The sequence below is a fragment of the Trichosurus vulpecula genome, chromosome 6 (assembly GCF_011100635.1).
Source record: "Trichosurus vulpecula isolate mTriVul1 chromosome 6, mTriVul1.pri, whole genome shotgun sequence".
Lineage (NCBI taxonomy): Eukaryota > Metazoa > Chordata > Mammalia > Diprotodontia > Phalangeridae > Trichosurus > Trichosurus vulpecula.
The window spans coordinates 215,767,759-215,792,601 of record NC_050578.1 but is presented as its reverse complement, the minus strand read 5'-3'; the positions used below and the strand labels follow the sequence as shown (position 1 = coordinate 215,792,601).

The following is a 24,843-nucleotide window of genomic DNA, read 5'->3' as shown; positions in this document are numbered from 1 at the left end:
GGGCAGGTTGACTGACAGAGGGGGGAATTGCTTTGTCCTCTAAACAAATTCCTTTCTCAACACCTTTTTTCTTATAAAACCACTTTTGGGTGGCATATGGGCTTCAACCCTACCTGTAGGCTCATTCCCAATATACCAAGTCAGGGAGCAAGGTGAGATGGTGTAAAAGGGCCATGTCTTCTCCTGGCCCTTTGACTCCACTCCTTATATTCTCACAGACCTCACATTTTCTTTACCAACATTTCTCCAAAATGTATACAAGTACCCAGAAATGAGAACTCCTAGAAGCTAGCAAAGCGTCGGAGGTATCTCAGGTGCTGTGCCTTCTCTCAGAGATAAAGGAACTAGAAAGAGCCAAATAGGGGGTTGGTGGGTGGGGGGAACAGCAAGGACTTGCTATGAGGAATGAGGCCAGGGATGCTGAAGCTGGAAGCTAAGGGCTAAAAGCAGCAATTACATCAATGAACTAGATGCGAGTACAGCTCACAAGGAGGAATGACAAGCTTTTTATGGGGGCCTGCATTATTTATAATAGAAAGGCATTGCTGGAAGAACGGGTGGGAAGGCAGAGTGAACACTCTGGCCACAGAAGCTCTGCATTTTGCTCCAAGCAATCCCCTTTTCAGACTCATCCCTTCTAGTGAGGAAACGGGCTGGAGTATATTTCTCCCAGATCCTAATAACAACCTATTGGAGGAGCTGGTGCTGTCCGGAGTGGATGCTCAGCGCATTCTTCCAGGATGCCCCATCAAGACCACTCTGGACAGACATGCTGGGCGTGTCTTCCCCAAGGGAAGGCCCCAACATCTATCTGTGCCTGAATGCTCAGCAAATACAGAAAGCAAAGCCAAGGCCTCGGTAGGCTCTACAGAGAGCTCACATGCTCCAAGAAGTTGATAGAAGAACATACTGGGATGGGGGAGGGATAGAAGATCAGTGCACAGGAAGAAAGTGATGGAAATTCAAGCAGAGGATGGAGATTAGCAAGTCCTGAACCAATAGGAAGATAATATGAGGAAATTATCTAGCCCACTCTAGTTACCTAGGATGAACCACTCAAATCAGCTTAGACTTCCTTCATCCCTTTGGATCTCTGTGTCTGCCAGGAATGAGCAATACTATATTCTCAGGCCTGTATTAACACCGAGGATGCCCCCAAAGGAGGGGGAAGGAGGACAAAAGGCAAGTCCTTTCCCACAAAGCCTAAGACTTAAGGGGACTAATAGGCCCAATAGTTACCTGCCCATAATCTGCCAGCACTTGTGTTGCTAGAATGACTGCTGTGGCCCACCGCATGGAATTAGTCAGGCAAGCCTTCTCAGAAGAGGTGCATCTGAAACTGCCTTTTGAAGGAAGAATTTTTTTTTCTAAAGAAAGGATGTTTTGAGTGAGTTTTGAAGAGAATAGTTAGGAAAAGTCTTGGGGGAGGTGGGGCATAAATGCTAGCTTCAGGTATCTGAAAGTTTGTCAGTCAGAAGCAACGGGTGGAAGTTCTAGAGAACAGATTTCAGTTCTACAAGAAGGAAAACTTCCTAATCATGTTGTTGTTGTTTAGTCATTCAGTTGTGTCTGACTTTTCAACACTCTACAGACCACAGCACACAGTACTGTCCAGGCGGTTTCTTGGCAAATGATACTGGAGTGATTTGCCATTTCCTTCTCCAGAGGATTAAGGTTAATGGAGTTTAAGTGACTTGCCCAGGGTCACTCAGCCACATTTGCACTCAGATCCTCCTGACTTCAGACCCAGCATTCTATCCACTAAGCCATCTAGCCACCTCTTTCCTAACAATGAAGAATGACCCATTTCAAGAGGCTGTGATATGAGTTTCTTGTCACTTGCAGTCCCTCAAAGGAAGGCTAGATGACCACATATCAGGGATGAGGGACTCTGGCTCAGAAAGAGGCTGCAAAAGATGAGACCTCAGGTTTCTTCTCACTCTGAGGATGCTATGATTCAATGATTTGATAGAGAAGAAATGGGAAGAATGGCCTAAATAATGGCTCAGTTTTAAGTGAGCAAGTTGTATGTAAGGGTAGTGACTGGATTTTTTTGGCAAGTGCATAAAAGAAAAGCTTGATGTGTAAACTACAGGGTCTGTTTACTCTTGGGAAATAAATGGACAACCTTCAAGAAGAAAAATTTTAAATTCAATGGAAAATAATGTCCTGTACATATGTCCTTCAGATTATACATCATAATTTTAGAAGGGAATTTATCTTTGAAAGCTGAGGCTAGACACTCACGGTAGATTTCTATACTTGGTGTGGTGTCCTATATACTGTAGGTGAGTAATAAATACTTGATACTTAGAAAACAGATAAGAATCTGATAGTTCATTATCCCTATAGCAATGCCTATGAAAAGACTAGCTATGTCTGCATAAATAAGGACTGGATTTGGGAATTTAAGTCTCTCTACTCATGGTTGCAGCTTCTATAAAAGTCCAAGATTGGGAGGGTCATAGAGATGCATGGTTGCCCAAATCTCTTTTCTAGTTATTTAATAGAGTAGACAGGAGGATCAGAGACAGAAGGAAGTATGTGCGAATAGATTCTATCTCAGACACGATTTGGGAAGAGAAGGATGATATAAGAGGGCACTGCCTTTGGCAAGTCTTCTTGCCTTAACGATCCTCCTTAGAACCCAAAGCCCTGTGCCCTGCTGTGAGGACAAAGACTTCACTAAGTCTGAATCCTTGCTCTTTGCAAGTGCTGGCTTTCTACATCCTCAGACAAAGCCTCCATTTCTCAGAGCGTGAAAAAGGGCAGTTCTGGCTGAATGTCAGCTGAGCCAAGAAATGAAAGTTTTTGTATGAGGACATGAAGAAGCAATACCCTCTAAAGAGGCAAACTTTGGATCTGTCAAGTGTAGGTTCTGAAAGCGGGCATGCTGGGCATGGTTGTGCATGCTTGTAGTCCTTGGCTACTGGGGAGACTGAGGCTGATGGATTGATATCTGCACTGGGGCCAGGCCATCAAGTGGCCACTGTACCTCCAGCCTCAGTGAAATAGGGAGGCTCAGTCTCAAAAAAACCCCAAATATGATATTATCCCCCATTTTGTAGATGAGGAAACTAAAGTTCAGAGAGGGCAGATGCCTTGCTCTAGATCACACAACTGGTGAGTATAAATGGCAGGGACTGACACTCTGGTCTCTGCAGGTCCTTGGCCCCTAGCAGGCAGCAGCAGTGTAATAACAGTCTACTTCAGGCCTGGGTCGTGGCCCAATTGAGGCTGGGGGAGAGGCAAATCGAGGAAGCCCCATCCGCTTCCTCAAGGCCTTACAGTCTAGGTGAGAATGCTAGTACATGAACAAGTAATGCTGGATACTGTATACATATGGAAAGAGGATATGATGTGTGCCAACTGTGCTCTATGGAGAGGAAGAATGATTCCTGTGGGTGATGTAGTCATGGAAAGGCTTCACGGAGGATGAGAGATTTAAGCTGATGCTTTCAGGATGAGTAGGATTCAGATCGTCTGAGAGAAGGGCATCCTAGACAAGTGGATGACATACTGGTTTAATTAACTGGAAACAAGATTCTCTACATTGAACTTCATTGTTCCATTAACTACAATAAAAATGCAAAGATGTGCATTTATGCTGACTAAATCTTTGCAAACCTTAAAGTGCAAATAAGTGTGAATCATTACTGTCATTAGAGAGAAATGGGGTCAAGGGGTTGGTGGTCCCGGACAACCTGGCTTTTGGTTTACCTACTGGATTCCCCGTGGGGAATATCTTAGCTGACGTACCAATGAGCTAGGAGGGGTAGAGCTGGACATCAGTAGGAATGGTTATATATAGGTAAACTGTTCCAGTGCTGATGCCAGGCTGTAAGGTGAGTGGGAGACAGGCTGGAACTATGTGGGAGGTCTAAAAGGGACCCTTCCTACTTCTAATAGGAGGAAACCTGCTGCTTAGGGCTAGGGTTCTAGCAGGCAGGTGTGAGTGCAAAGGAGTCCAGGCTTGGCATGTACTCCAGATCCTGGCATTCCCTAGCACCACAGGCTACCCCACAAGAGTTACATTTCAAACCTCATGATTCTCTTCAAGTCCTATTTATTCTTCAGCTGACATGGTGGATGAGAGTGGCTTTGGCATGGGCTCAGGAATCCTCAGCCACTGTGATAAGTGTCGTAAGAAACAACTGCTATGAATGTTTAGATATAGAAAGGTAATAATTGTCTCAATAAGGGTGATAGCTGTGGGGATAGAGAGGAAGGGGAGCTATTCCAGAGACAGACATGAGCAAGATTTGACAATCTTCCCCATAAGGGGGGTACATGAGGCCAGAGGAGGAGTTATGATCATACCTTGTCAACAACCACCCCCAACCCTGGAATGTTTTTACCATCCGTGTGACTTTAAGTAAACCCTTTCCTTCTGGGGGACTTATTTTCTTCCTCTACAAATCAAGGCATTTGTGAGATGATCTCTAAGATACCTTGAGTTCTAGGTCCAGATTTGGATCTGGATCCTAAGATGATATCTTTCTAGGATTTGTAGTCTCTTGGCTAATGTGTGCCTCCTGATGCTTTGCTTCAGTGTTTATTCCATTAGCTGTCACAGTTAATTAAAGTTAAGACCTGATCCAGATAGTTAATCAGGGCATAAGGAGAGCAAAGAAGAAGAAGTGGGATGGGTCCCCTCTCCTGGCCCTGATTGCTCCCCTGCCTCTGTGGTCTTTGGGAGAGAGGTAAGGACACATGGGTAGGCCAGGGCTCTTTGAGCCACAGCCATGGCTGGCCCTTGATGCAGTGAGCCTTGATGCAGTGAGGCTGATGAACTGCTAGAGAGGCCTGCACTGACAAAGCTTCAGATATAGTGCCCTATGAGTTTCAAAGGGAAGAGGAGCATGATCGGAGATGGTGGGCTCTGCCCCCACAGTATAGTGTATGCATTGCCCAAGTAAGCCTACTTTCCAGCATGAGCCAATTGCCAGGGCTGAAGTCCCCCTGGAATCTCCCAACTGGACTCTTCCCTTTTGGTTCACCACCACAGTTTCACATCCGTTTAAGCCTGCCAGAATGGCTTTCACTTCTCTTCTCCTAGCTTAGCTGGACCTGCTTTCTTTCATTCTTTCTTTTCCTTTTTTCTTTGCCCTCTAGGAGCTTACATTTATCCAATAAGAAGAAATATGTAAAGGGGAGTGATGGCAGAAAAGGAAATTTTGACCTGAGGAATCTCAGGGATGGTGAGTGGACCTATAGAGCATTTGATTCCAGCAGCACTCCAGTAGCAACGAAAATACTGACTTGATTACATCTCCAGGGCAAGAGATGGAAAGGAAGCAGGGTGAGGCTGGAATACAACCTGTTTTGATATGGATGGCTGGATGGTATATGAAGTATAATCTCTAGCCACCTAAATATAGTGGTTTAGATATTTTGTACTCATTGGCCCACAAATCAGGACAACCCAGTTCCAAAGTGCAGCTCCAAAGCTAAGATGATTGGTTTCCCCAGAGACAAGGTACATGGTCTCTAAAGTTCCAAGACAGAGAGTTTTCGTTTTAGGTGGGGATCAGCAACAGCGCAAGTGGCAGAGATATGGGCTGGTTTTCTGGTAGATGGTTGGACTGGGATGGTGAGAAGTAAAAACAGTGGGCAATTAAGCAAGAAGATCCTTAATTCTTTGAATTTTTTTCAAACCATTGTAGGGTCCTAGCCCTCTACTAGTTTATTCTATAGAGTTCTCCTTGAATTTTCCACCAAGATTTTGGGCAAGTGCTGGGGACTTGCTGGGGAATCAGGACTGGGAAAGGATCTCACCCATCATTTTGATCATGGACCTCTCAAACTTCCACTGTGTCATCAACAAGATAGTAATGAGTAATATAGACTTGACTCTCTCCAAAAACGCTATCTGTGTCATCCCAAATTGAATAGAATTGGAGGACCTTTTTATTAAAAGTCAGAAATTATTTAAATTGGTCAAAGTCTGATGGGGTGACATAACATGTGGAGAGGTTTTTCTGGAGTTCAGTGTAAGGGTCCAAAGCCATTTCTCTGGTGGATTTAGTTCAATTCCTTGATTCTCTAAAATACCTTTGTAAAAGGGCCATAGTCAATAGTAAGAAATGGCTTCCCATAAACTGTGATGTTGATACTCTGATACTCCACTACTAATGGTAATAGTCCCTATGGTCATTCTTGGGCAGTCTCTGGCATTTGATGAATTTGCCTCGAGGAATTACAGAGTTTTCCACAATAGGCTCCATGACTAACATGCTATCATTCTCCAAGTAATAACAGATGGCTACCTTTCAGATCCTATAATGCTCCTCAGGAGACAGAGGGGCATCCTCTTAGAAACAGGCATCAAATTTCAATACGTTTTTGTCAAAGGTCACATGTGCAGTAATAAAGTCAGAAGGTGGGACCTGATTGGGTTCTTCATAGGATAGCGATAGATCTCTTATTGGCCAATTCATCCAAATCAGCTTGAGACATCTGGTTCACATGAAAGACGTTCTCTGCCAGTTTCCATTGTTGGAAGTAGAGAGTAGGCAGAGCCAATCCTGTAACCCAATATCTGGATTCGGTGAAAGGCAGCTTTCATGGGGTCACTGCAGGAGAAGCCCAGCAGGAAGGGCAGACCATACACAGGCTTGGACACCAATTGCCACAGCTGCTGCCATCCTGTAGGGTTCAGCTTCTCCAGACCTGCTTTCTTAAAGTTCCAGCTTGGGAGACATGCAGAAATTCCATGTTTGGCATAAAGGCAAGGCTACTATGGGAGATGACAGGGGATGTATGGTTGGGGTACACTGGAAAGAATCCTGGATTGGGAGTCAAGTGACCTGGGATCAAATGCTAGCTTGACTACCTATGACCTGTATGACCTTGGGCAAATTACATCACCTGTATGACCTCATTACATGCAGCCCTCAGGCCAATCCTATGACTTCTCAGGGTCTCAGTTCTCTATTCTGTTAAAAAAAGGAAATTGAACTAGATGATCTGTAACGTACCTTCTAGCTCTAAATCTGATGTCATCAGCTCACAGATGTTCTTGAGTTCACAGGAGTAAACATATTTCACTCAGCCTTAACACTCCAATAGATCTGTGATTACTTCAATAGAGGTATTCCCTTCATGATATAGATAAGAATCCATCTGTGTCTGTCCAGGCTGGATAATGCTTGTCCAACAAATTTGCCACGGGGGCTCCACTCAACATACTGGGACCTTCCTCTCATTCTCTTGACACATTCAGGCTGTCCACCGGTTGTCTTTCACCTTCACCTTTCACTATAGGACCAATCCACTTTTTTTTTGATCATACATTTTTATTATGACTCCCTTTACACCACTTCCCTTATGTATTTCCTCATTGGTAAAGTATTGCAGCCTACTCACTCCTAGTACAGTCTTCTCTATTACCCTTTGGGCAATAGACAACCTTAATTCTTATGAGTCTGTGGTATTTCATGACTCACAACTGTCAGGAAGAATGGAAGGATACTGGTGTTAAAAATGGCTTGTTTCAAGCTTGGAGTCATTAAAGAATGGTGCAATTTCTCAAAGGTAGCCTGGCCCAATCTCTTCCTCCTGTTCAATTCTGGACCTCATTTACTAACTACTTAGTCTTTTGTTTTATCTGTCCCTGATGTGCACACTAACAGATGAGCTCTGCAGGTTGCCCATCCCTCTTCATACCATACATAGTCTGGACAAAAAGCATTCTTTAGTTGATTGTTTTTTCTTGTGGAGGAGTTAGAGCAACCACTCAAACTCTTTTGAATTGGTCAGTCAATAAGCCTTTATTAAGTGCTTACTATGTGCCAGGCACTGTGCTGAGCACTAGGGATACAAAAAGAAGCAAAAGACAGTCTCTGCCTTCAAGAAGCTCAGAACCTAAAGAGGGAGATAACAAGCAAACAAATAAGTACCAACAAGCTACATGCAGAAAAAATAGAAAATAATTGAAAGAGGGAGGACACCAGAATTAAGAGGAGTTGGGAACAGCCTCCTGTAGAAGATGGGATTTTAATGGGGATTTGAAGGAAGTCAGGTGGAAATAAGGAGAGAGAACATTCTAGGTATGGGGGACAGCCAGCAAAGATGCCCAGAGCTGAGAGAATGTCTTGTTTTCAGAACAGCCAGCAGGCCAGTGTCACAGCTGGAAGAGTACATGGAGGGGAATAATGTGTAAGAATTCTGGAAAGGTATATGTATGTATGTATGTATGTATGTATGTATGTATGTGTGTGTGTGTGTGTGTGGGTAGGTGTGGTAGGTTACAAAGGGCTTTGAACAACAAAGGATTTTGTATTTGATCCTGGAGGTGATAGGGAGCCCCTGTAGTTTATCGAATATGGGGGTGACATGGTTAAGCCTGCACTTCAGGAAAGCCACTTCAGCAGCTGAATGGAGAATGGACTGGAGTGAGAAGAGACTTGAAGCAGGCAGATTCATCAGCATAATCAATGGTAATTTTGAAGCTGATTTAGGACACTTTGCAATGGTCCAGAGTTTGATTCAATTAGTACAATAACATCTGCGAAATACATACCAGGTAAATGCAAAGTAATTTCCAGAAGGAAGAACATTAACAACTGGGAGGTTCGGAAAAGGCTCATGTTGAAGGTAGCAGAACTGAGCCTTGAAAGGAGATAGGAATCCCCAGAGGTAGAGACAAAGAAAGAAATCTTTGCAAGAGTGGGGACCAGCCTGTACAAGGCATGGAAATGGAGAGAAAATGTCATGTGAGGAAGAACAAGTGACCCAGTTTGGCTGGAACACAGAATGTACGGGGGCAGTAATGTGAAATCTCAGTAATATTTTACTAAGAAATTTCTGTTATGTGCAATCTCCTGGGAACCACTTCAACTCTGCATCCAAACTGAGCTAGGTGATTTTCAGATATAGCTAATTTTACTCCCAAGTAAGATGGGATGATGTCAGTGGCAAACACATTTGGTGAGCAAATATCTGTTTAATGTAGACAGTCACTGTCTCTGCTGTCCTAAAAGCAGTGCCTTATATGATTCTAACATGTCCACAAGAGATACTTTGCTGGAGAAAAGCCTTTAAAGTGGGAATTTGCTTTACTGCAGTGATGTCAAACTCAAATAGAAACAAGGGAGCTGATATGGGCACATATTGCCTTAGAAAATCACATATTAACATTATCTATATTTTTATTTATTTTGTTAAATATTTCCCAATGACATTTAAATCTGGTTCGGGACACTCAGGAGTCTTGTGTTTGACATCTCTGCTTTACTGAATCAAAGCTTTTTTTATGGTCAACAAAGAGCAAGCCCAGGGGATCTTGTATTCTAAACATCTTTCTGTCAATTGTGCTACATTGTAAAGATGGGGTCTACTATGAAATAAAACGGTGAATGCTTCCCGGTTTAATTCAAATGCCCTCGTCAAGGATGTCCTTGTGTGTGTATACTGTTCTCATAAAAATTTTATAAAGATCTGAAAGTGTGTATACAGGTCAGTAGTTATTGAAATTCTCTCAGTCACCTTATTTTGGCAGTAATAAGATGCATGATTTTTTCTGTGTCTTTGGGATCTTCTATTCTTTTCAATACCTTTGAGAATCAATCCTTGAATGTCTTCCATACCATGTCAACTCTATCATGGACCTTCTCTTTGCACACTTTTTGGGATGAGTCCTGATCAAACTGAATGTACAGAACAATGCAGAACCCTAACTCCTGTGGGTCTGGTTATTAACAATCTTTTCTGATATTTTACATTCTTTGTCTGTGTCTTGTTCTCCTTGCAGTTTCACCCTACAATATCTTTAAGATTACTTTGCTTAATTGGGTCTTTTACCAAACTTCTCTTAAACATGTTTTCTCTCTACTGCTTCTTATTTCATGAAGTGCTATAGCTCATACTTTTCTACTATCCTTCTCCATAAAACTTTACAACTAAATATATCCTAGACTTAGACTCACAGGATCTAAACTGGTGTTGATCTTGGCTTCAATCTTTCAGGAAACTGAATGTTTACTGATTGAGGCAGTTTCTAGGCTCCCTTGGTCTTCTCAGGACAGCTAATGGTTCCATCTTTATGTAGGGAATTGTTATAACAATTGTCTATGTTCTTTCCTACATCCATTTCCCATTTTTTGGTGTCTGTAGTATCTTTAAGTAGGTCAGGTTGGAGTTGTTTTACTTGAATGGCATATTTTTTATTTTTCTAGTTTGGCATTAATTTTGATGTTTGTGCTAACAAGCCAGTAGTATGACCATAAAGATAGCTGACTAATATATCACATTGGTCACAATGGTTAAAAAACTAATAACCAGGCAAAGAATCCTAAGAAATAATCCTAGGCCCTACCTCCAATCAGGATCGAACTTTACCATCTATGAATAAACAAGGTATTCTTATCATTTCTCAGGAAGAAAAACGCATCCAGTTCTTGGGCAAGAAGACAAGGTAAAATGTCAGATGAGGGGCAAGGAAGGGAAGTAACAGCGGTGAGGGAGATCAAAAGGGAAAGACCAGAGGGTTACTGTGTAGACAAGAAGGGCTGCTCCGCAGCTGCCAAAAGGACAAGAGGAGCTACTCACCAAATGCCACCCTGTCCCCCAAGTCTTTCACCTGGAGTATTTCAGACCCCTCCCTCAGTCTGAGGAAGTAATTTTTTGTCCAACACTGAATGGCGGGCAGGCAACATGGCATTGCCCCACAGTGTGGCTTTGTCCAAGAGTTCAGGAACTTTGTTAATCTGTGCCCCTTGGCAGAGGCAAAGAGAGTTGTGCGCTCTGTGCTTCCTACCACCCAGGCTCTGAGTGGGACAAGGTAGTTACTGCCATTATTCAGGCATCCCCTGCAAGGCTGGACATCCAGAGGCTAAAGGGCCCTAAAAGCATGAGTCCATTAAACCCTACATTCATTCATAACACTTGCTTTATCTAGACTCTCTGAATTCCTAGGAAGTACTCCCTGTTCAAGATCACTTCCTTTTCTGACAGAGTAACCAGACTGGGAGACCAAGGAAAGGCTGTAAGACAGTGTACCTGGATTTTAGGAAGGCATCTGACAATCTCTCAGACATTCTTTGGATAAGACAAGAGAGATGAGGTACACAGTGAGTGTCATTGTTGGATTTGAAGCTGGTTGCCAGAATATCAAAGAACATTATTAAATGGATGAGCTCTGAGGTTTCTTCCAACTCTAACATCCTATGATCCTAATGGGCTGTGGTCAACTTGAGAAAGGTGGTACCTCCAGTGGTGCTCAGCCGCTCTGTGCTCTGCCTACCTACACTTTTACCGGAGATGAAGACGACATACCCAGCGCTGGTCAGACTACTTATGGAGCACTGTGGCCAGCTCCAATTCCCACACCTTAGAAGGCACACCAACAGCCTGGGGTGCATCCCAAAGAGGGTGACCAGACGGAGGCAGGTCCAGAAACCATGTCACATGGAGAACAGCTGAAGGAACTAGGGATATTTCTTCTGGAAAAGAGAAGATTTACAAAGATGGCAATCATGATCTTCAAGCGCCTGAAGGGTTGGTACATGGAGGAAAGAGTATACTGACAGCCTGTAACTCCTGAGAGGGGAGAGAGTCAAGTTTGGAAGTTAGAAGAAGGCAGATTTGAGTACGACAGAAAGAGGGCGTCTGAAAACGGAGCTGGCCACTAAGCGAGGCTGGGAGCTCATCCCTGGACATGGATGTGGAAATGCAAGGATTGTTATTAGCTCCATCTTGCTGAGAGGGAAAACAGGAACCAGAGATGGCTGGAACCAGTCTTCAAATGATCTCAACTCACTCTAAAACCTGTGATATTTTCTACTACAATAATAATATTAAGCATGACAATGATCACAGCTAGCATTTACACAGCACTTTAAAGTTTACAGCGCAATTTACGCACATCATCTCATTTACTCCTCATCACAACTCTGGGAGGTAAGTTTTTATTATTCCCATTTTATCGATGAAGAAAACAAGGCAGACGGGGTGAACACACTGTAGCTAGCAGCTGGTTGGCACAGTAGGCAGAGCAATGGACTAGGCATCAGGAAGATCTGAATTTAAATTCTGCCTCACACAGTAATAATTTTGTGATCTTGGTAGCTGGGTGGCACAGTGGATAGAGTGCTGGGTCCGGTCAGGAAGACCTGAGTTCAAATCCAGCCTCAGATACCAACTATCTGTGTGACCCTGGGCCAGTCACTTTGCCTTTGTCTGCCTCAGAGTTTTCTCAACTGTAAAATGAAAATAATAACTGTACCTACATGAAGGGTTGTTGTGAGGATCAAATGAGATCACTGTAAGGTACTCAGCGCAGTGCTTGGCACATAGCAGGTGCCATCTGAATGCTTAGTCTCTCCTTCCTCTCCCCCACTCATCCTGGGTGAGGCACTTCACCTGATAATGATGGTGAGATATCAGGGATGTTGTTGAAAGGATTATTTGTAGTATAGAATCCGGAATCTTAGAACTTGAGGAGGCCTCGAGGTCACCTAGCTCCTTCTACTCCCTTCAGAACTTCCTCCCTTCCCATCCGCCTCGCTTCCTTAAGCAATGACTAGATACACTTAGTAGACACAAAGAATCCTCTACCAGAATATTTAATAATTTCTCACCCTTTTGCTGCACCTGTTTTGAGCGGTCAGGCTCCTAAATCTCCACAGGGCAGCAGGTTGGACTAGATGACCTCTAGATCCTTGCTAAGTCTAAGTCTGTGATTTTAATATCAGTAACTCGATTTGTGGAGGTGTTAATTATGCATGGGCTCTGGTCTGCACAAGAAAACTATAAAAAGCAACAGAGAGCGAGTGAGTGAGAGTCGGACAGAGCTTAGAAATACCTCTGTTGACTTTTCTATTAGCACAAGTACCAAGTAATGAGGCTGGAGAGGGGCTCCTCATACGCTGGGTAAGGAGACATTTCAGAAAGGCCCATTCCAGAATTTCTACCTACACCACCTAGAGTCTTTGTTCCAACACCCCTCTTCAAGTGGTGACTCTCATCTTTCAAGCACCTCCTCTCTTTTTCAACTTTTTTCTCATCAGTATTTACTCTAAATGTCTAGCATCTACCTCTTTAGGAAGTTATTTCTATTTATTTCATCACAACAAATACGTAAAGTCTTGTGCTCACTGCTGGTGATAAACTATAGAGACAACACAGACCCAGGTCTCAATAAGCTAATTATGATGGCTAGGAGAACTGATGAAGCCAGCTCTGGAGCATGACCTTAATCTTCCTCAGGAAGTTCTGAGGGCCAGAGACATAGAGCCCTTGCCCTATTCCTACAGGGCCATTTCATGATTGGACTCTCTCTTCTATAGCTGAGGAAAAATGGGGTCTTATATATCATAACAGAAGCAATGAGGGGAAACTGATTTGCTGAATGAATCTGATGACTTCCCCAGTCAACCTGATGTGACTATGGGCCACAAACTTTTGTTGGATGAGAACATCTTCTACAGAACTGGATTTGCACTCTAGGTCCTTACAGACACACATACTAGTTGTTAGTGGGAGAGCACAAAGGACTTCTCTGATTGGTGCCTTGGAACTGGAGTTGCCTTCTGATGATTGGTTGACTTGGGCGCAGAAGAATGGACTAGTGCCAGAAGAACTCTTCATGATCTATATGAGCTATGGATCAGGCTGCCATTTTTACTCCTTTTTTTCATATCCTCCCCCACCCCCTGGGATTTCCAGATTACAATGCAGCAAGGCAAGGGAGGAGGGGAGGAAGAGGATTTTTTTTCTTCTTCCCTCTTCCCCCAAGAGCAGAAAATGGTGACTTGGGGGAGAAACAAATGATGGGTACAATCTATGCTCGCCCAGGCAAACCTTAGACTGGAGTTTCTAGATTTAGTTCCTAGATGTTTTCTTCTGCCTTTATATTTCTATTTTCTGAGCACTTCATAAATTATCACTCCTAAGAATTGCTGTTTCTAGGCATGGAGGTCACTCTGTGCATAATCCTGAATGCAAGAGTTCCTGAGTTTGAGAGTGGGGCACTGAGATTTCTTTAAAAGGATTCTTCTAGTAGCAGAAGTATAGCTGGAGGATTGACAGCATGGCATGAGGGAGTAGAAGATTTGGACCTCACCACCCTTCTTGTCATCAATCTGAGTGTAAATCCAAGGTGAATGGGGGTGCTTGTTCAGGATAATAGTGACTTTACCTTCCGGGGGGCTTAATAAATTAATGGGTCATTTGAGTGTTTTACATTTCCTATATATTCATAAGTACCTTTGAATCCTTCATGTCTTATGCATTTTTTTTGTGATGGAAAAAATAAAAAGCTGTCCCATACCTAGTCCCCATATGCTATACTGATCAGCTTTTTGGGAGTGGGCATTGTTACCCACACCAACAAATCCACAAGCATTTATGAAGCACCTACTATGTATCTGGCACTGAGCTAGGTATTAGGGATACAAGTACAAAGAATGAAACAATCCCGACTCACAAAGAGCTTCCATTCGAATGTGGGAGTCATTAAGTACCCATATAAATGTGCAGCATCAATATAAAGTGAACATATACAAAGCAAACATAAAATGGTTTGGGAGGAAGGGCACTAGCAGGAAAAGCTTTAAGCTGAAGATGGTGTTTGGGCTACTCTCAAGGAAGAGAGGGAATTTATCAGAGGAGGCAAGGAGAGGGGGCATTCCAGATGTGGGGTGGCCAGTACAAAGGCATGGAGATGGGTGATGGAGTATTCTGCATAAGGGACAGAGAGAAGGCCAGTTTAGCTGGAATGCAGAGTACAGGAAGGAGAGTAATAGCCATCCTTTGGGATCCCAGTTGTGAGTGTGCTTCAACAGAGGAGTTTATATTTTGTCTTGGGGCAACAGGAGTTGACTGAACAGGGAAGTCATATGCTCAGATACACACTTAAGAACATTTTGGGAAACACAGCCAGCCATAAGCTTAACCTAAGCTTTGCTTGGTAGATTTTATTGGAATCAAACTCCAGGATGCAGGCAGAGTCAAAGAGAGCTATCGATCCTCTTGGTGGGGAAGGGAAGGTCCCCAGGATCTAACCTAGTGAACTTTGAGTCCACAGTTCCTTGGGGAGGGAGTGAAGGAGAGCCTAGGGTAACAATCCAAAGATGCTGGTCAGATGTTTCTGGCAAACAGACCCATGTCAGGCTAAAAGCAAGCTTAGGACTATAGGACTAGATGAGCAGAGCCAGCTGGGTAAAGGGTGATGGCAGCAGAATATGATATAATTGGTTTGGTTTCCTTGCCACTGGGAAAAGCTTTCCCCCAGTTAAGTGTTCTGAGAAAGCTGTACTGTAATCACTTCCTTACTTCAAAGGCAATCACACACAGCCGCCTTCCTGGGGAGGTGACTCATTCAGAGTACTGACTCAAGGAAGTCTGGGAGCAGGGTAGTAGGGGAGGTGCTACCACTCCCATGGGCACTAAAATCCTTACAGTCAGCCTACTACATTCCACCCACTTACCCTCTCACTCTAACCCTCTTCTACCTCCATCTCTAAAGCATGCCTTCTGGGCCTAGTACCCCTTCTAGTAAGATTCCCTTTCCCTTTCAAGACTGTTCTTGACATTTACTGTAGTCTGATTTCACCTATATCCAAATACTGGAATGGGATGACAGGAAGAATTTTTACTCCCCTTTCTCTACCCTCAGGGGTTGTTCTGTTCATCTTCTAGTGATTTGATCCAGTAAACACAATTCTATTCAACTGAGCAAAGATTTATTTCAGCACCTAACACCTGCAGGGCACTCTGCTGGGTGCTGAGACTGCAGAAGTGGAAAAAAGATACATTCTTAATGCTCTTGTTCTCAAGACATTGACAGTCTAACACGAGGAAGTATGATCTAAGGTAAAATATGAAGGAGAGATTTTTATGGATGTCTCCCTTGCCCCTAAGAAAATTTAAGGAGAGCACCAGACCTCACACTATACTACAGAATAGTAAGTAACAAAATCCTTTGTACTGGCTAAAGATTAGAAAAGTTGATCAGTGGGACAGATTAGGAACATGAGATCCAGAAGTAAATGTACATAGTGGCCCAGTGTTCAATAAACTCAAAGATCCCAACTACAGGGTAAGGATTTACTATTTGTTAAAAACAGCTGGGAAAATTGGAAAGCAGTCTGGTAGAAATTAGGTTTAGATTAACACCTCAAACTGTATGCCACAATAAACCTCAAACAGATACATGACCTACATATAAAAGGTTAGATGATAAACAATTAGGGGACCAAGGAAGGAAATAACTTTTTCCAACTGTGGGCAAGGGGTAGAGCTCTTGACAAAACAAGAGATAGAGAAGACCACAAAAGATAAAACCAACAATTTTGATCACATGAAATCAAAAAGCTTTTGCACAAACAAAATCAATACTGTTACAATTAGAAGGGAAACAGTTAACTAGGAAAATATTTTTGCAGCAAGTTTCACTGATAAAGGTCTGATACTCAAGACACATAGGGAACTAATTCAAATATTTAAGAACAAAAGTCATTCCCCAATAGATAAATGGCCAAAGGATAAGAATAAGCAGTTCTCAAAAGAAAAGCAAGCTATCAACACCACGTGAAAAAAAACAACGCTCTAAATCATTAATATACAAGAAAAGCATAATAAAACAATTCTGAGGTTCTATCTCACATCTTTAAGATGACTCCCCCGCAAAAAAGGGAAATGACATTTGTTGGAGGAGAAGTGGGAAGACAAAGACACTAATGACCTATCTGTAGAGCTGTGAACTGGTCCAACAATTATAGGATTCATTTTGGAACTAAATTCCCAAACTCACGAAACTGTATGGAACCTTTGGCCTGGGGATACCCCTATTAGACCTAGACCTCCAAAAATAAAAGCAAAAAGGAATGATCCATATATACAACATTAATCATCATGGTTAGCATTTAAATGGCACTTTAAGCTTTGTAAGACTTAATACGTGATCTCATTTGTTATTCATAAACGGACTTTTTTGTTGTAGAAGAGAACTGAAACTAAGGAGATGTTCATTAATTGGGGAATGGCTGAACAAATTTTGGAGTATGAATATAATAGAATATTTTTGTTCTACAAAAAATGGCGAAGGGGACAGATACAGAGAAACTTTGGAAAACTTATATGAGCTGACACAGAGTGAAATGAGCAGAACCAGGAGAACAATTTACACATTGACCACAACATTGTAAACAACTGACCAATGAAATGACCAACCATGACAAGAGGACCAGTGGTGAAGCGTGCTTCCCACCTCCTGATCCATAAGTGATAGTCTAGAAGTGTGGAAAAAAAACCCCAACCATACATTTTTGGACTTAGCCAATGTATGGATTTGTTTTGCTCAACTATGTTAACTTGTGATATAGGTAAATTAATAAAAATTTTTTGAGGAGGAAGAATTCTTGTTGAGGCAAGGAGAAAAAGACCAATGTACTTGCCTCTCAAAGGAGCATTAGTGAAGCATGTTTTTAAAAAATGAACAGAGAAAACAGAAGGGGGTTTGGAGGGCAACACAGACAAGTAGCATAGCTTGGAACGAGTCTAGAAAACATGCTATATATGATGATCAATCTTTTCCCGTTCTTGTTATATGAAAATGTTCATATTTGTTGGTGTTTTTGAAGCTCAGAATAACAAAAAGTTTCTGTTTTTTAAATTTGAGGAGGGAAAGTTTCATGGAGGAAATGGCATCTAAGCTGGACTCTGAAGGAAAAATCATAGAAGCATAGATCTAGCGCTGGAAGGGACCTCAGAGGCAATCTAGTCCAAACCTGGTTTTACAGATGGTCAAACTGAGGCTTAAAGAGGTTAACTGACTTGCCTAAGGTTATACAAGTAGTATGCATGATGCAGTTGGGATTTGAACCCAGGTCTTCTCAATTCAGTCAGAGCTCTTCCCACTGGATTTCTACAGACAGCAGTGTGGAGGGAATACATTCCAGGCTTGGGGGATGATCATTGAGAATATATGGAAGCAGAAAAAGATAGGATGAGATTTGGTCCAGTTTAGCTGCAAAATCAAATATGTTTTTCATGAACTTGCAATGTGAGTTCACCAGAAATGGCCTTTCGGTGTTCAATGCATTTACTGATATGTAAGATAAAGTGTATCTAGCTTAGTAATACAGAAATTCAGATCTGGAAGGGTCCTCGGAGATCACTGAATACAGCTTCTCTATCTTCCACAAGAGCAAATAGGTCACATTTGCTCTAGTTCGATAAATCCTCCGTGAACAGAATCATCACTCCGTTCCCTTCTTTCTCATAAAACCTCTTGACGAATGTGGAAATTGGGAGGGAGACCACTCATGTAATGAGACTGAGGATAACAAAGGAACAGCCTGCTCTCCTCCTGTGTATGTACAGGACCTGTCTAAAATGGATACACTGAAAAACTGCTTCAATGGGCTACTTGACTAACAGCATCATGATCTGGGTAACAGGTATTTTTTTCTTCAGTTTATTTTTCGAACGTGGATGGTTAGGTTGCTCTCTTTTCAATAACTTTGGATTTCACTAAGGCCCTGGGGTGTTCTGGGTCTTGATTCAATCAATTAAAATATTACAATAGAATTGGGTTATTTGGAAAAACAAGCCACCCTTTGATTTTGATTCTAAGAAGGATATATACTTTCCAAGAAAACGACAAACCCCTTAGGTGAGAATACAGTTCCTAGTTTTTTGTTAAACACCTTGGTTTGAATACATCTCTATTTCTGTGATTAAAAAAACTCTCACAAAAGGCTAACAGACATGAAGAAATTCATTGTCTTTATGGTAAAACAAAAGGAAACACAAAGGACAAAATATTTTGAGAACTACCACATTGCAACTGAAAATCAGTTTGTGGTTTACCAGGCAGTCACAATCCCCACTTTGCTGCATGAAATCATCATACAGCTGATAAGCAAAAAGAAAAAAAGTACATTGGACATAGATGATTCAGATATACATCTGCTTGAAGGCTGGAAATTGGACAATATACCAGGAAGTAATCCAAGAGTAACAAAACTGAGTCAATGTAATGTTGTACAGTGGAAATGGTTGAATTTGGAATTACAGGACCTGAGTATCCTGCCTCTGCTAAATACTACTTGTGTGCCTTTGAGCCAGTTACCTAACATCTCTGGTCCTCAGTTTCCTCAAATGTAAGATGATGGAGTTGGCTCAGACAACCTCAAAAGACCCTTCTCTTTCTAAGTCTATAATCCTTAAATAGTGGAAAGAACACTGGAGAGGAAATCATGAGATATGGCTGTAGTCCTGGCTTGGCCACTCACTAGGTATGTTTTCTTGGACAAGGCTCTCCCCTTCTCTGACCCTCAATTTCCTCATATTAAAATGAAAGGACTGAACACGTTTATACCTCAGGTCACTTTCAGCTCTAAAATACTACATTTCTGTATTCCTATGAGTATAGTCACTACCACCATTGAAATAATGAAAAACGACCACAAAAAACAAGGTTGAAAATCAAAACCCATCTTTTTGATAAACGGAACATCTGCCTGAATCCTGACAGGAGCTGGAGGCCCATCATGTAAAGACTTAAAGAGGTCATGACCGAACTGTGCTTCTCCAGAAAGGCTGGCTCGTCAGCACCGCCACCTTTTCTTTCTGTACTCACCATCAGTGCTAAGCTCATCAGCAGGGGCTTGGCTGGGCCATGGTGAGTCCATCGACTCCAACACATCTCCCTTTGAGATCTCAGTGACTTGTAGTCTCCGGAGGCTCACCATGTCTGTGTCTTGCAACTCTGCCTCCAGCTGTTTAACAATCTCTTTTCCAGGCTGACAAGTCAGAACTGTAATCTGAAGAGAAAGCCAGAAATCATCAGGGGCTCACTGTTCCCTCTGCTCTGCCTCAGACATTTCTGAAGAACATGGAAGTATTTAGTTTGCCAGAAAACGGGCTAACTAGGAAGGGGGATGAAGTTAAAATATTGGTTCGAGTTTCCACACTATAGAAGCAGAATACAAGAGCTACACCTCAGAGGGTGAATGGAAATAACCACAATTTCCATTCTCTGAGCTGAGGGGATGGGGGGTGGAGTGGGAAGTTCCCATTGGGCTCTTTCTGTCTGGGTGCAGAGGAAGGTAGTTCTTTCACTTGGGGCATGGGAGGAGGGTGGCTTATTTGTTATGACCTAGAGGTGGGTGCTTTTATTTCATCTTGGATGCTTTCAGGCTCTCTTCTCCCTCAGTCTGACCAGGATTATTTCTATTATTATTGGAAATATTATTATTAGATATATTATTAGAAATATTAACCTCTGTCATTTTAGCCTCACAAACAGCTGCAGATCTTGGGCCAAAAGCCTTCTTTGACTGACATGAAGGAGACAGTGCTAAGGGAAGGGTTTTGAATCCCTTTATGGTGTAGTTTCCTCTGCACAGTACTGCTCCAGCTGATTAACCCCACCCAGAGCTATTCCCTATCATCTCAGAGGAGTGCTGCAATAGTGTTTGTTATATTTGGAGTTAGTAAGCCCTGACATTAGCCATGTAGCCACGGACAAGACCTCTGGGTCTGTTTCTTCATCTGTAAAATGGGCATAATACTAGAACAGGTATCCCCCAGGGTTGCTGTGAGTCTCCAATGAAGCACTAAAAAGTCTGCAAGCTTAAGGCCCTATGCGAACGTGAGCTATCATCATCATTATTATTATTCCTGGTGCCTTCAGCAAGTACAGATCTGAGGGCCAGCTGGATAAATGGGTACCCCAATGATCAGATGACACCTCATGGGGAGGAGACAGTAGAACAGGAAAGAACACTGGACTTGGGTTCGACTCTGGGCTCTGCTACTTGACACCTACATGACCTCTGATGGGTTACTACACCTCGCTGGGTCTCAGTTTCCCTACTTGTAAAACAAGAGGGTAAGACCAAATGGATGGCTGTCACAGGAAGAGCGATTAGCCTTGTTTTACTTGGCAGAACTGATACCAATGATGGAAAGTTAAAAAGAGGTAGAATTTGGGTTGACATAAGGCAAAACTAGACTGAAAGCTGTACAAAAGTGGAATGGATTGCCTGAGCAGGTGAGTGTGGAAGTATTCCGGAAGGAGGTGAGGATGTCGATAATGTAATGGAAGCTGCCTGACTGGGGAGGGCAGCTGTGGTGGATTACTTCTGATCTCCTTGCTGCCCCAAGAGTCTAAAGCACTTAACAAAGGGCCTTCCCTTTCATAATCCTCTGATGGTGATGGGACGAGCGTCATCAGTTATCTAACAGATGAGGAAACTGAATCCCAGAAAGGTAAAATGACTTTCCCACTGCCCCTCAGCTAGTAAGCATTTGCCCCAGGATGCAAACCTAGATCTACTGACACTCAATCCAGATTTCTTTCCACTAAATCATTATTTATTTTTTTTTTAAATTAGCGACCCAATTTGATTTGACCCAGAACACTTCCCAACAAACACCTTGACAAAGTATACTCCCAAAAAGAACCTGCGAGTTGGCTGTTAATAGCACAGTGCTTTGTCCTTTAATTTTGCCAGGACCATACAATGTCAACTGTTGTACTGGACTAGAGTTTTGTTGATTCTCTGTGGGACCTTTATTTACACTGTTCTCCTGCATCCTTCTTGCTGCTTATGTGAAAAAAGATGACTGCTTTAATCTTGTGATACTGCTTGAAATGCCATTCAAATACTTCTACTTAAGTTTTAAGTAGAAATTTAAGAGAATTTGACTTAGTGAGTGAGTGAGGGTGTGTGTGTGTGTGTGTGTGTGTGTGTGTGTGTGTGTGTGTGTGTGTGTGTGTAGGAAGCAACCCAATCCTTGAATTGAGTCCCGTCCAATAAAAAAGTACCTAATGACAGCTGGATGATGCACCTACCTCTCCCAAAGGGGTCACTGGGAATAAAATTCCTTACTTCTTTTTTTTGGAGGAGAGTAGTTGGGGTGGGGGGGGGAGGGCATGTAGTAAAAGTTCCAGGTGTATGTTAAGATCACCCAGCTCAATTCAGGCCCAGGAATCCAATGGCTCTTTCCCTCTTACAACGTCCTTCCCTTAGCCCTTCCAACCTAAATGTGTGCACCCTTGACTTGTACATGACACAGTTACTTCACTACTTATACGAGTCTTATTTTAACAGTTTCATTCTGTTGTTTACCTGTCCAACTTATGCTCATCTCTGTCACTATGTGTCTCAACACTATAAGCTCCTTGAGGGACCTGGTCTGTGCAGGTCTCCATGACATTCAACATAAACTTTTGGATGGTAATGAAGGGAGGAGAAAATCAGGCTGCTTTTTCTTTGAATTTCCTGGGAAAGCTGCTACTTCTTGAGTACCTTTATCATCAAGTCAGACCCAGGTCCTAGAGGAGCATGTGTGTTGGTTCCTGGCCAGTTTCGACATTGAGTTGATCCTAAAAATCATATTGTTGGTACCAATGCCAAGATTTGACCAAGAGTAATACACCGATCTGGTGGCCACCCCACCAGACATCTGCCTAGGAACATGACTGCATTTTTTTTTGCTCAATTCTGTGGGTTCTGTACATAATTTAATTCCAATTCAATTTGTATTTTCCAGGTGACTACTGCTAGACTACGCTGTGGGGGCTTTGAAGGAAGGAAATGACAGTGTCTGCCCTTGGAAAGTTTACAGCTTAGCTAGGGAAATGAGATTCATATAGGTGAACATTTAGAGAAAAAGACAAAATAGCGTAACATTTGGTGATCCTATGTAAATTGACCATAAAACCTGGCAGGGAAAGATGGTGCCTCTAAGTGGGGAGCCCTGGAAGCCAGCATCCTTTACCTCCACTGAAGGGCTGCTTGGAACCGAGCTCGCCATCACATGCCTGCTGTACTGTTTGAACTGCTGGAGCCCATCCTGCACCGCCAGATTCAGACAGGATCTCTGTTGGCAAACCCCTTCTCTTGGCACCAAGCGCAACTCAGAGATGCAGGCCTGCAGCCGGACAAAGTTCCCTTTCACCTGCTGTAGAGTGGGAATAAAAGTTATAAACCACGATGTCCTGACCAAGTAAAAGTGGCCCATTTCAAAACAGGGCCAGCAATGTCTGAGCTTAATTTCCATCATGACCAACACACCTAGCCAGGATGGGATCACCCACTACTGTCCCAGGAAGCAAGTCAAATGGTCAGCAGAGCCTCATTGATCAGGGTTACCAAGAATGGGAAACCAGTGCTTGCTCTCTCTCTCTCTCTCTCTCTCTCTCTCTCTCTCTCTCTCTCTCCATTGATAGATAACTCAGAACAGCAGAGTTATGACTGCTCTGCATCTGCCCAGAGAGATCTGGCTAACTTGCAGGGTTATCCTATCAAAGTGTTTTTCTTCATTTCTCCTCAGGCCAAATGTTGACTCTCTCTGCTTACCTTCCCTTAGGTTTTTTCCTAGAAAAAGGAGATTTTATTCACTTCCAATTCTAACAACAAGGCTGTTTATTTGAGTTCATAGTGTTCTATCTGTCCCACTCACAATCATCAAGGCAGGGAAGTAGATAGAGATGCTTACTCTATCATACAGTCACACTCAGGAAGGCAACCAAGCCTCATGTACAATATAGTCAGAGACCTGTTCTCTTCCTAGTCCTCCCCTTATCCAAAACTTCCTCTCAGAAAGGGATCTGACATAAGTCATTTACATAAGAGTATGAATTTAACTGAATGCCTTTACTCTCCAAAGGGATATAATTCGTAGTTATATAGCACATTTAGATTTACAAAGTGCTTTCCTAACTACCATCCTAAAAGGTAGGCAGTATGAGTACTGCCCCATTTTATAGGTAAGGAAACTGAGGCACAAGCAGTGACTCTTTTAATGTCATCTGACTAGTAAGTGCTGAAGACAGAATCTGAACCTAAGTCTTCTGATTCCCCCCTGCCCCCTCTCCCCACCCCAGTACACACTGCAGTGATTTTCTCATTCTAGTGAGCTCTCATTGTAGAAAGATTCCATTAGAAAAATTCCAAGTATTAGCAACAGATGGGGAGGCAGGAAGTTATTTGGGGAGTTGGCCAATATCATCCTAGTCTCTGAAATTAAATCATGTAAGTGGGTGCCCAGTCCATCTATGTGACCATCTGCATTTGACGGAGACAGAAAAAAACACTGCTTTGCACAAAGTTGGTGCTTAATAGATGGTTGCTGAATGAATGGAAGTACAACAGTATTTGCAACAAATAGCATACAATCTTCTTGGAGAGACAAGGCGAATAGACAAGAAATAGGCATTCTGGGGCAGTGTAATGGTCATGTAATGGGAAAAGCCCCAGACTTCAAGACAAAGATCTGGGGAGTGCTTTGGGCTCTACTCCTTGCCGTGTGGCAATCGACAAGTCTTTGTCTTTCTGGGGCTTGGTTTTTCTCTGTAAAACGAGGGTCTCTTCCAGATTTAACAGCTTTGTACTCAATTACGGAGCAGACTAAACTTCAATGCTTTACTTTTAAGGATTGGTGATTTCATTGGGTGGGTATTCTCTCCAACAGCACAACCTTTCACCCTCCACAACTTAAGAGATGGTTATTGAGAGTTGCTGCAGCTGAAAAATTCATCACCCTGTGGCCAACTTAGAGACGAACCTCTGCAAACTTCAGTTAGTTCTTGGGTCAGTCTGTCAAGCAGCCTATACTCAAGGCCTTTCCAGCTTGGGAGGAGCTGGCAAAACCTGTGAATTTGGGGCACAATTTATATTGTAACAACAACACTGTAAAAATGAACACTTTGACTTGAAGAACTCTGATACATGCAATGGCCAACCACAATTTTAGAAGACTGCTGATGAAGCATGCCACCTACCTCCTGACAGAGAGGTAAGGGACAAAATGTGCAAAATGAGAGACACTTTCAGATATGGCCAATGTGGGAGTTTGTTTTGCTTTGCCATGCTTCTTTGTTAA

The 24,843-nt window shown here is 42.7% G+C and overlaps 1 protein-coding gene across 1 annotated transcript in view; it reads right to left on the bottom strand.

Moving 5' to 3' along the window:
• Window positions 1-24,843, bottom strand: part of LOC118853958 (meiosis 1 associated protein) — a 104,205-nt gene that overhangs the window by 64,574 nt on the left and 14,788 nt on the right. The window contains 2 exon segments of the mRNA XM_036764215.1: window positions 19,589-19,772; window positions 22,738-22,920. Coding sequence (XP_036620110.1) covers window positions 19,589-19,772; window positions 22,738-22,920 — 367 coding nt within the window.